General features: G+C 38.1%; 1 protein-coding gene across 3 annotated transcripts in view; it reads right to left on the reverse strand.

Annotated features, from left to right (window-relative positions):
- Nucleotides 1-12,739, reverse strand: part of MXI1 (MAX interactor 1, dimerization protein) — a 104,661-nt gene that overhangs the window by 51,791 nt on the left and 40,131 nt on the right. For 2 of the 3 annotated variants that reach the window (XM_036736173.1, XM_036736174.1), the window contains exon 3: nucleotides 3,697-3,726. The exons of the other annotated variant lie outside the window; for it this stretch is intronic. In XM_036736173.1, the coding sequence (XP_036592068.1) occupies nucleotides 3,697-3,726 (30 nt within the window). The remainder of the gene's footprint in view (nucleotides 1-3,696; nucleotides 3,727-12,739) is intronic. 3 annotated transcript variants of the gene reach the window in all.

A 12,739-nucleotide genomic window follows, 5' to 3' on the forward strand; every position in this document is an offset into this window, starting at 1 on the left:
TGTATATTCATTTAAAAAATTTTAGCTTTAACCAACTAAAAAATGAATAGCTAGTTATGATATAAAATATGTACTCTATGGGCTAAAAAAAAGTACTGCATTAAATGATAAATGTCTGATTGCATATATTGCTTCCTTTTTTTAAAAAACAACATTTATATACAAACTAATCTTTAAGATGAAAGACTCTTCGGACATGACTTTCTTCTTTTCTACCAGTGGCATACAGCTATACTTCCACAAAATCCTTACTGAATGACTGACCAGTGTTGTCAACCAGTTCATTTGAAAATCTGCCAGAGAGAATAGTAACATAAATGAAGTATAAGTTTAAATCAGAAAACAGTCTTAATATTGCAATATAAGGTTTGTTTCTAAAAAACGCTTGTGATGGTCTATGATGGATTCAAGATGGTTTTTGTAATGTGCACACTGAGTGATTATAGTTTTCAAAAAGACTGGTATTTGTACTCTAAGAACGCAAAAAAAGGGTAACATTTTGATCATGTGATTATATAGCTGACGAGGTACAATTACTGGGTAAGAGGGGAATAAGGGAGCTATTCTGGTACAATACAGAATATAAATGAGGGTACATGCATGCATCTGATCATCCACTGGGAATCGCTTTGCACTGAAAGGCTGGATGCTTCTGGCATTTTGGAAACAATTTGATGACAAGTTGAGAAACTGCAATAACATGTTGTACTTAGAAGCAGCTGCATATAACTGCTACATGAACAACAAAATCATTGTGTGTATGATCTTGACATGCTGAAGCAAATCTATAATTCTTCAAACATGCGCTTGCTTACTATTACAGAAGAAAAATATACTTGTAAAGTGGAATTTTTTTTTACCGCTTAAGGCACCATTAAAGAACTCCTTGTGCCATCACTGCAAACCCTCAAGGGCTTCTTAAACCTCTAACTGGGAACTACTCCCCAACATGGCACCAACCTATATAGTTTTCTCAATTCAAGTCTTCAGCAAGCATTTATTAAGTAATAACTATATGGCAGACACCATACTAGACTCTGAGGGTACAAAGACAAAAACAAAACAGTCTTTGTCCTTAAGGAATCTACTGAGGAAAAGCACTATGTACAAAGATAGGCAAATATATACAAAGTAATTTGGGGAGGGGAGCATTAACAACTGAGAGGGACTGGCTCCTGCAGAGCCTTGAAGGAAACTAGGGATTCCAAGAGAAAGAGGTGAAGAGTGTGAACATTCCAGGCATGGGAGGCATCAAGTCAGAAGACAGAATCTTTAGAACAGGGAAGAAAAAGTAGGCCGGTTTGTCTGGCATGCACAGTGTATGACAAAGGGTGATATGAAATAAATTTGGAAATACAGGTTGTTGCTGGGTTGTCAAAGGTTTTAAATGTCAAGCTGATTTACATTTTATCCTAGAGCTGTAGTCAACCTTTTTTTTGTACCATGGACCTCTCTGATATTCTGGTAAAGGCTATGGACTATTTATTTTTAAAAGCATAAAGTAAAATACACAGGACTACAAAGGGCTCTAACTATATTGAAATGAAAATTTTTTCTCATCCAAGTTCATAGATTCTCTAGAACCTATCCACGGGACCCCTAAGTGGTCTTGTGGACCCCAGCTCAAGAATTCCTGTCCTAGAGGTATTAAGGAAACTTTAGGAACATAAATTTTTGCAGCTATGAAGGATGGATTGGAAAGGGAGAAAGTGGAAGCAGAGTGACAAATTAAGAAGTTACTTCAATAACCTATGAGAGAAGTAATAAGGGTCTGAGCTAGATTTGTAACCATGTAAATGGTGAGAACAAGAAAGATGTGAGAGATGTACAGGTAGAATTGACAAAAATTAACAACTACTGGATATGAGGGGCAAAGAAAATGGGATAGTTGAGGATGATGACTCATAGGTTATGAACGTGGAAGACTAGAAGGTTAGTGGCACTCTTGACAGAAACAAGTTGGGAAAGCAGGTGGCTTTAGGAGGAAAGATTACAAGTTCCATTTTGGAATTTATAATTTAAGGTTGAGTTGTTACTTCATAAGTTTAAGATGTATCTGGGACATCAAAGTGGAGATGTCCAGTAGGCAACTGGTGATGTGTGACTGAATTCTAAGAAAGAGATAAGGGGTGAATATTTAGATTTGGGAGTTATATGCAAAGACATGATCACTGAACCCATGGATACTAATAAGAACACTGAGAATACAGATCATATTGGGAGCCCAGGGCAGACACAGACAGACAGACAGACAGACAGACAGACAGACACACACACACACACACACACAGATTACGGCACAGAAGGTGGCCTAACAAAGAAGAAAGAATTATGCTTTAACCAAACTGGACTACTCACTGACTCCAAAATGTACCTTACGTTTTATTCTTCCCCATATCCTCCTGCTGTTCCTTATTTCTAGAATGACCTTCATCAATCTGCCTGTCAACAATATATCCATTCTTCGAAGCCCAGACCAAATACCACTACATACTCCATGAAACTTTTCCTGATCTCCCAGCTGAGAGAGGAAAGCTTCTTCCTTTTACAACAATCACTTCTCACATATATAGAGCCATTCAGTGCTTTCCTCACATGAGGTAGAAAGGACAAGGATTATCTCCATTTTATATACAAGGATACTGAGGCTTAGAGAAGTTAAGAGTCTTCACCACGCTAGAAGCCAGTTTAAATTCATCAAGAACAAAGTCATACAAGATTAACTTCCTAGCTTCCTTTAAAAATAGAGTAGATAGAGTGATACTATTTACACAGTCCACCTCAATTTAAGTAGGAAGTGAGACAACATTTGTTAGGGATGTCCTAGATGGGCTTCCTGCCCAGGCATAGGTTAGATGACAACACATCTAAGATCTCACAGTGCTCTAATTCTAGATTATGGCCTCTCTAGGCTTCAATTTCCTCATCAATACAATAAAATGCTTGGTTGAGATTATCTTGAAAATCCCTTCCAACTGAAAATTCTAAACTATGCCTCTTTCACTTTTACATTCAAATATTCATTCAATAAATCTTTAGTGAGTCTATCAGGTACCATGTCAGGCACTCTGGGGAATAAAATGACAAGTAAGATATGGCCACTGCCCAATAAGTTTATTACCTAGCAGGGTATATAAAACAAATATACACATAAAGCAGAATGTGATAAGTACCATAAAAGGAATACAAAGTATAATAAGTATTCAGAGGGAAAAGAACAGGGGAAAAAAGTAAAGGGTGCTGGCTAAAAACCCTGAACATCTCTACTGGTTTAATAATGGCCAGTGAAGTGAACACTCTTTATTTTAATATTAATTTCTTTTTTTACTATAGGGATTATGATAGTCCTATCAAAGAGAAAGAAACTCACAGGCTCTTTAGTTTGTGGTAACAAGAATTAACTAGTGCCTCAGAAATCTGATACCTTAGTAACACCACATATAGACCATTTTTTTGTAACAATTAGCTTTTACTAGGAAAGTGCAAAAAAGGAGATGCCATAAATTGTATGGGTCACTTCTTTTGGTTTAGATAGCAAAGTTTATTTAGGGGGTTGTCTTTTAGAGATAATTGGTTAGGATTATAATATATATCTTTCTTTATAATACTATTATTGAATATACCATATTACAATCCCTTCACATAAAAGTTGTTAGTTTATTTTTACTTATTATTTTCACTTTATCATAGACTCACCGATTCTTTTCCAGCTCATTGTGTGTAGACCTGAAAGATGAGTAAGAGAAGAGAGAGAGGAAGAAAGAAAGAAGAGAGGGAGAGGGAGAAAAGAAAGAAAAGGAAAGAGAAAAAGAAAGGGGAAAAAAAAAGATTAGCCAAGTTCTATTGCTGGGGGAGCAAGTCAATCACTATAGCACATTCCAGTGAATATCCCTAAGAGTAAAACATATAGTACCTCTCTAATTCTACTTGCTAAGATGTCTATTCATCTAAATTTTCAGATTCAATGTTTTCTGTTTTCAGTGGGAAAAATGCCAGTGAAATACTAAAGTAAAGTTACGTGATTCTATTAATAAAAGCAGTACTGAATTGTCTCAAGCTCTTTCTTGCTATGGAGAAAGAAACCGTATAATAAGTACAAAATGAACATTTTATTGAAAACTCTAAGGTATCAATATGGTTGCTTAAAATGGTTAGGGTTATAGCTGAAAAAAGGGGTAAAACTAAATACCTAAAAATTTCAAGATCCCTACACCAATTATTGGAATTATTGCAATCATTAATTACTATGAAACATTTTAGTTCAATTCTAACTCCTTAGGTCTACCCCATACAACTTTAATATTATGACATTTTCATCACACTGCTGATAGTTTCAATAATTTCAGTTCCATTTAACAAACATTTAATAAGTGCCTGCTATGTTCTGGGTACTACTAAGTTAAGCAATGAGGATACAAAGACAAAAATAACAGTCCCTAAGACCTTATATATACTCCACTGGAGGGATACAACATACACACCAATAAATAAATACAAAGTAACTACAGAAAGGAGAATGGACAAATACCTGGGGGTGGGGTGGAGAAGAAAGAGATCAGGAAAGTCTTCCCATAGGATATGGCACCTAAGTGGAGCCTTGAAGGAAACTAGGGAGTCTTGAGGTAGAAGCTAAGGAAGAGTGCATTCTTGACATGGCAGATGGCTTATGTAAAAGGAAAAGCCAAATTCAGGGGACAGCTATTATTAATTCAGTTTGACTGGAGTATAGAGTTCATGAAAGCGATTAATATGGGATGTCTAGAATAGTAAGAGCTAGATTATGAGAGAATTAAATGCCAACCTGAGAGGTTTTAGAAGGCAATGGGGAGCCACTAAAGGTTGAGCATGGGCAGGGCTATAGTCAGACCTGTAATATAGGAATACTAGTTTGGCAGGAGAGGATGGGTTGGAAAGGGGAAAGACCAGGATTAGGCCAATTAGGAAGCTATTGGAATAGTCTAGGCAAGAAATAATGTTGTAAATGAATTAATGTAGAAGTTACATGAGTGCAGAAAATGGGATAGCAGCAAGAGATGTTGTGGAGGTAGGATCTTGACAACTGAATTGACTTCATAGGTGAGGGAGTCAAGGATAACTGGAAGGTTACGAACCTGAGTGACTAGGAGAGCGTGCCGTCAAAGGACTAGGAAATTTGAGAAAATGATAGGTTTGAGGGGAAATATGAGTTTTTTCATGAGTATTTTGAGTTTGAGATGGTGATGAGGGGACGTGATGGAGACAGAGATGTCCGATGGATGACAATGCAAGGTTAGGGGTTAGGAGAGAGACGAGGACTAGGAATGGAGACTATGAAGTCATTTTCATGAAGAGGAGAGGCTGGAGTGCAGTAGTGAATATGACCCTAGACTGGAAGTCAGGACAACCTGGGCTTAATCCTGCCTCACTCACCAGCTATATGACCTTGTGAAAGTCACTCAACCTTTCTGAGTCTCAGTTTCCTAATCTGTAAAATAAGGGAGTCAGACTCAACCACTAAGGTCCATTCCAGCCCTAATCCTTTCCTATATCAAGATAATAACTGAACCCAAAGGAGCTGATAAGATCACCAAGCACTGAGAGGGAAGAGAAAAGGGTCCAAGACAAAACTTCAGATGTCATCTACAAGAAATGGATGATGATCCAGAAAGTTCAGACAGGCAGAAAATACAAACAGAACAACATCAAAGAAGCCAAAGAAGGAAAAAGCATCCAAGAGGAAGTTATGCTGACAGGGTAAAAAACTAGACATCAAATTAAATCAAGACAGAGAAAAGAACACTGATGGAGCAGTTAAGAGATCCTTAGAAACCGGAGAGAAAAATTTCTGTAGAGTGGCAGGGTAGGAAACTAAATTGCAATGGATTGAGGAGTGAATAAAAAGCGAAGGAAGTGGAGGCAATGGATTGAAATGACCCTTTCTAAGAGTACTTGGACTACTGCAATCCCCTTGCTGTTTGTTCTCTCTGCCTCCCTCCCCACTCCAGTCCATTTTCCACCGAGCTTACAAATTCTCCTAAAAGGCAGGTCTGACCATGTCACCTCCTCCCTCATTTCAAAAACTCCAGTAATTCCCTACCACGTCCACAGTCAATGATAAAATCCTAATTTTCCATTCCTCTTAAACCTTCCTCTCTTCCAAGTACTCTAGATTGCAGTGACACTGGCTTCCTTGCTGATCCTCAAACCAGACACTTCATCTTCATCTCCAGGCATTTCAGGGGCTGTCCCCCATGCCTGAAATGCTCTCCCTCCTCATCTCTACCTTTTTGACTTGTCTGATTTCATTCAAGTTCCAGATAAAAATTCTACCCGCTATGAGAAGTCTTTTCTGATCCCCCTTAATGCTAGTGCCTTCTATCTTTTGATTATTTATCTCTAATTTACTGTGTGTATGTGTGTATATGTTTTCATGTGTCTCTCCCATTAGACTGAACTCCTTGAGAGCAGGTACTTTTTGTCTTTTTTTTTTAAACACAGTGCCTAACACCTAGTAGATGCTTAATAAATGCTTGAAAGGGATACACGGTAATAGCTTAAGGGGCATAAAGGTTAAATAAAGGTTTTCTGAAGGGTGGGGAGGCCTATGAAAGGGCAGCTAGGTCACACAGTGGATAGAGTACTGGGCCTGGAGTCAGTAAAACTCATCTTCATGAATTCAAATCTGGCCTCAGACACTAGCTGTGTGACCCTGGGCAAGTCACTTAACCTTGTTTGCCTCAGTTTCTTCATCTATAAAACGAGCTGGAGAAGGACATGGCAAATCATTCCAGTACCTTTGCCAAAAATCTCCAAGTGGGGTCACAAATAGTCGGATATAAATGAAAAACAACTGAATAAATACAAAAAGATCTGTGAATGTTTATAGGTAGCAGAGAATGAACCAATTAAGGAAAAACTGAAGTGAGAAAGAGAGAGATTGAGGGGACAAGTTCTCAGAGGAGACAGGAGAGTAAAAGTATGAGCAGAAGGCAAAGAGTAGGCCCATCTTCCTCAGAGACTGGAGCAAAGGAGAAAAGAATGGAGATTACTATAGATGATTTGAGAGGTACAGAGCTGAGCAAAGGTTGTATCATGGACCCCTTTGACAGGATGGTGAAGCCTATGGATCCCTTCTCAGAATAATGTTTTTAAATGAACAAAATAAAATATATAAAGAAGAGTATATAAAAAGAATATACAAAGAAGACCAATTCTATTATAATACAGTCATCAAGATATTTATTTTTTAAAAAAACAAGTTCACAGACCCCAAGTTATGAAACCCTGGATTAAAAGATAAAAGGGAGCTTATATTGCATAACTTCTGTTTTCCCAGTAAAAATAGGTCCTGGCCTAACAGGGCTCAGGGAGAGGTTATAAGCTCAGAGATCACAGATTTAGAATCTCAGAGCATAACAATTTCTACTCCTCTCCTTTTACACGTGAGGAAAGTTGAGGCCGAGAGAGTAACTTTGCCCAGGGATAAATGACTTGCCCAAGGTCACACTGCTAGTAAGTACCTGGTGCAAGATTTGATGTTGGGCTTTTCTGATTCCAAGTCCAATGCTATACCCACTTTACCACTGAACTGTTTCTACTGCACAACTATCTAAGGTCCTATGAACAGAGATTTAGAACCAGAAGGGACCTTAGAAGACCTTAAGTCTAACTCCACTTATTTCACTGATGAAGAAACTGAGGCTGAGGCTGTCTCCAGGGTCACACAATTAACAAGTGGTGGAAGCAGTATTTGAAGTCAGTTCTTGACTCCAAGCCCAGAACTCTATCCTCTGAGTCCCCTACCGGTCTAGGTGGTTCACAGGGCTTAAAGTAAAAAATGTTTAGAATTGAGTTTGGACTCAATCAGGGAAGAATAAAAGAATTTTTGAGTAGCAGTGAGAGCCCAGATGAGATAAAAAACAAATGTCTAGAGGGATCAGTTAAAACAACTTCATAACTTTCTCGAGTAGCATGCAAGCAGGTATAAAGACAAAAGGTGGGGCTGGAGTTTGGAAAGAGGTGACTGGGGATGCAATGGTGCAGAATAGTTCATAGCTGAACTGGTCACCTACAGAGGTGAAAAGGGCCTTTTCCCCTGAGGACTGCCACTCTCCCATAATGCTTTGGGATCAAAGAGACCACTCATTGTATGAAGGGCTTTAATTGCCTCTATGTGTAGGCAAGGAAGCATGGGGCAATTGCTTGGGTGAGAAGTTTTGAAAGAACCTTTGGGAAAGTGAGAAGTGGATTGGAGAAGGATAATGGCCCCAGAGCTAGGAGATTCCAGACCATGTCACAGCTCATCACATAGAGGTTTGTAGACACTTGGGCTTCCCTCATATTTGCATCTAGACTCTGCTTGTTAAGGGTGATTCTGGCAGAAGCAGAAGCAAGAGGCTTTCCTTTCAGTTCTAGTTCCCATCCAGAGAAATGATGTTTGCAGACTTCAATGCTTCACAGTTCCAGTGCAGACAATGAATGCGCCACAAGAGCTTCAATATGGTTTCCTGCTATTCATCATGAATGACTGAGCTATCCTACCTGACACCATGTTGGGAAGACAGGTTATCTGGAAGGCAGTAAAACTACCTGTAGGTTGAGATTGCTTTGGGAATATTAGGGGTTAGAAATGTTTGGTGCTAAATATTATTTTCCTGATATTTACCCTACATTTCAATTTAAGCTGTCCATTTTCATCACTACAATATGATGTCATATGATTAATACTGGTTGGTTGTGGAAGAGAGATTCAGAAAGGGGAAAATGGAGACTAGATGAGGATTTGGTTCCCCATCAGAAGAGATGAAGAATTAGGACAAGTTTTAAGAGCCTTGGAATAGATAAGGAGATCTCCACTGCTACAGATGGAAAATGAAGATAGTGTGGATGGTAAATGTCACGGACTAAGAAGGAGAACAATGAGAGGTGGAGGGCCTGGAGATCTGAGAAGTTAAATAATAGGTTTGGGAGAAAACATAGGTTTCCTGACTCCAGGCCCAGCACTCAATCCACTGTGCCACCTAGCTGCCCTTTCATAGGTCTCCCCATCCTTCAGAAAACCTTTATTTAACCTTTATGTCTCTTTAAGCTATTATCATGTATCTCTTCAAGCATTTATTAAGCACCTACTAGGTGACAGAGGAAGAGAGGAAAGAGTATAGAAGGATCCATTTTACCATTGGATCCCCAGACTTAAGCAACAAAAGTAAAAAAAAAAAAACTATGCCTATGTGCCTTTTGCAGTCCAAGAAATAAAAAGATTTCCTTAAGTCTAATACTTCCATTTTCAGTTTGTCCTTTGAAAAGTTTTATGAGGTCTTCATTGGAGTGGGAGGACAGGACTGAAGGAAGGCTAGTGTACATTCCTCCCTACCCAGCCCCCACCTTGAATTGATGATGGTTCTCCTTCAAAAGAAATAAGCATTCAGATGATGTTATGAAGAACATAGCCACCAACTCTGAAAACGTTACAAAAAAGGGTGACAGTTTCCAGTTTATCAGATAACACAGAATTAAATACTAAATATGGATATATACACATATATGAAAAGTTAAAAAAAAACACTTTCACAATATTCCCCGGGTCTTCCTTACACTAACCCTAATAATATTCAAGTTTAAAGAAACTTCTGGGCAAATTAGTGAGCTAAGAGAGGGGTGCAGGACATAAATTTAAAGTTTTTTTAAGGGCTTCACCAAGTATGAAGGATCAATTGAGAAATTAAACCCCCTTGTGAACAAATACTTATGATTTAAGTGCTCTTCTACATTGATTTGATTTTTTAAAAAAACCAAAGAGGATTGTGAGATATAATCCATATATAAAGCAGTTGGACCTTTGGTAAACAGAATGCTATATTTATAGAAGAGCAGACTTATTTCCCATAGCCTCTCAACATTTTGGTAATTCTAAGATAACCACAAATGCATAAGATATGTAATAGATGAATTCAAATATTATATTGAACCGATTATCAAGGCCAGCACCAAAAGAACAGAGTCTGACCTACTGCTGTGAACAAAATTAAAACAGCAGGTTCTCCCCACTGCTTTCAAACAGGCAACTCTTTATTATTTATCTCCTTTCTAAAGAACAAAATGATTGCTAAGGGTGTAAACCTTTTAATCAAGTCAGGAAATTTATGCCATTTTTAGTTGTATCACTGACAACATTTCCAAATACCAACAGGCAAAAATGGCACTAAATGCTCTAATCTAATTCCTTTCCAAAATGTTCTTTTCTATAATTAAAAAGCAAAAATCAAAAGTGGAGGGAAAATTATAGGTGCAAAGCTACTATCTACCTTACCTTAAGTGAAGTTATTTTTTTAAAAATTATTTATCTATTTTTAGTTTTTAACATTTACTTTTATAAGATTTTGAGTTCTAAAATTTCCCCCCCTTCTCCCTTCCCCCTCCCCAAGACAGCATGCAGTCTGATATAGGCTATACATGTACAATCATATTGAACATATCATTAAATGAAATTTTACACCCAAAATTTAGTTACCTATTTCTCACATACCTACTATGTGCAACGCTATGCACTGTGTGGGATACAATGATGAAAAACACATGGCTCCTATTCTCTAGCATATTACATTTTAGTAAGACAGATGAACTATTTTGAAAGGGCAACACAGGATGTGTGCTACAAGAGAAGTACAAAGCGCTAGGAGTACAGAAGCGAACTCCATCAAGGGCACAACCATCTTCATGTCACCCAATCACCCTCAACTTCTCACTCTCTCACCCCCTATATCCAATACTGCCAAGTCCTGTCAATTCTACTTTCATAACATCTCTCCTATACTGTCCTTCTCCCCTGACACTACCACCACTCTGGTGCAAGCCTTCCTCATCTTATGCTTTGACTACTTTTGCAATAGCTTTCTGGTTGGTCTCCTTGCCTTAAGTCTCTCTCTGACTTCAGCCAGTCTGTCTTCCACTCAGCTATCCAAGTCCTAAAGTGCAATTCTGACTATATTACATTTCCCCCCTCTCCCATTCAACAAATTCTAGTGGCTTTCTGTTGCCACCCGGATCAAATACAAAATCTTCTGTTTAGCTTGTATATCCCTTCATGACCTGGCCCCTTCCTTCCTTTCCAGTCTTCTTACACCTTAAGATCTCCACATACTCTGGGATTCACTGGCCTCCTTCCTTACCTTGCCTTTTCACTGGTTGTTGCCTTTACCCGGAATACTTTCTGTCCTTGTCTCTGCCTCCTGACTTCCCTGGCTTCTTTCTAATCCCAGCTAAAATTCCACCTTCTGCAAGAATCCCTCTTTAATATGAGTGCCTTCCCTCTGTGATTCTATCCAACTTATCCTATAGATAGCTTGTTAGTATAGTTATATATGTTGTCTGCCCCACTTGATTGTAAACTTCATAAGAGCAAGGACTATGTTTTGCCTTCCTTTGTATCTCCAGTGTTTAGCACAGTGCCTAGCATATAGTAGGCACTTTATAAAAGTTTGTTGATTTAATATAGGGAATAAGGAAGGCTTCATGGAAGAAGTTGCATATGCATTGTGTCTTAAGAACAGGTAAAATTTTGACAGCCAGGGATCAGGGACGGCATTCCAAAAGGAGGAAAGTACATCAGTAAAAATCTAGGGCATGTTCCAGATAATATTTATTTTCATTCTGATACAGGGCTAAACAATACATTATCTAAAATCATTGCTAAGCATATGAATAAGGGCCTGCCTAAAGAATGGACAAAGAATTCTCTTAGAATCAGCTTTACAAAATTAAGCATAAGAAAAAAAAGGCAAGAAGTTAAAACCCACTGGGGTGAATAATAGAGAACTTCAATAGTCATAAAGGTGATTTAAGCATCTTTGTTTAATCATCTAGCTATTCAAAACAGTATGGGGGGGGGGGAAGAGGAGAGGGAGAAGAGAAGATACCTCATTATGTGTACAGAGAAAATGAAGATCAAAACAGTGATGACAATAAACCATTAATTTAAGTATCATACTTGAGCATGCTCAGAAATAGTCCTTCTGCTTCTCAGAGCCTAAGTATTAGACCAGGCCCTTTCCAATAACGTGCCTCTAAAATATTCAATTACACTAAATTCCCCATAAGGTTGAGATGTTTAGAATAATACAGCTGCTTGTCCTATTTTATTATTGCAATGAAATAAACCTCTGAAGACAAACACTAATGAACTCTTATCATTTTTGCCACCAATCTTTTGAATGTTTAAAACCTTCCAAGGACATGGAAAGACATTTCTATTATTTTATTATTAAGTCACATGGAACCTTTTTCACAAATAACCTTCCTTTGAGAGAGGCATCCTCCTGTACTTCCTCTTTGAATCAAAGTTGTTATCTCAACCAGATCTGTGACTTTTCATTGAATACAACACAGTTCTAATACATAAACCTGTAATTCTACAGGGTGCAGTTTGGTGGCATTCAAGGAAATGAAGCATAGAATTGAAATTGCATAAAATGCTCCACTTTGACTCACGAGCCATGCCAAGACCGGGAAAAACAAGCCCAAGGGAATCCCCTTCCAACACGAACACTGTTACAAAGCATAAGAAAATACCTCTTTCTTTGTTAAACTAATCAGCACTTCCTTTATTTTGTGAAAATGTTTGTTTCACCTAGTCTCTCATCAGTCATGATTCCTCACATAAGTTCCCCCCTGAGTTATACTTTAGTAGAACTGAGTTACACATTCCACACAACCAAAAGATGTAACTGGTATCCCAAATTCTGTACTTCCAAAACATATTTCA

This window comes from Trichosurus vulpecula, chromosome 8, assembly GCF_011100635.1.
Source record: "Trichosurus vulpecula isolate mTriVul1 chromosome 8, mTriVul1.pri, whole genome shotgun sequence".
NCBI classification, from domain to species: Eukaryota; Metazoa; Chordata; class Mammalia; order Diprotodontia; family Phalangeridae; genus Trichosurus; species Trichosurus vulpecula.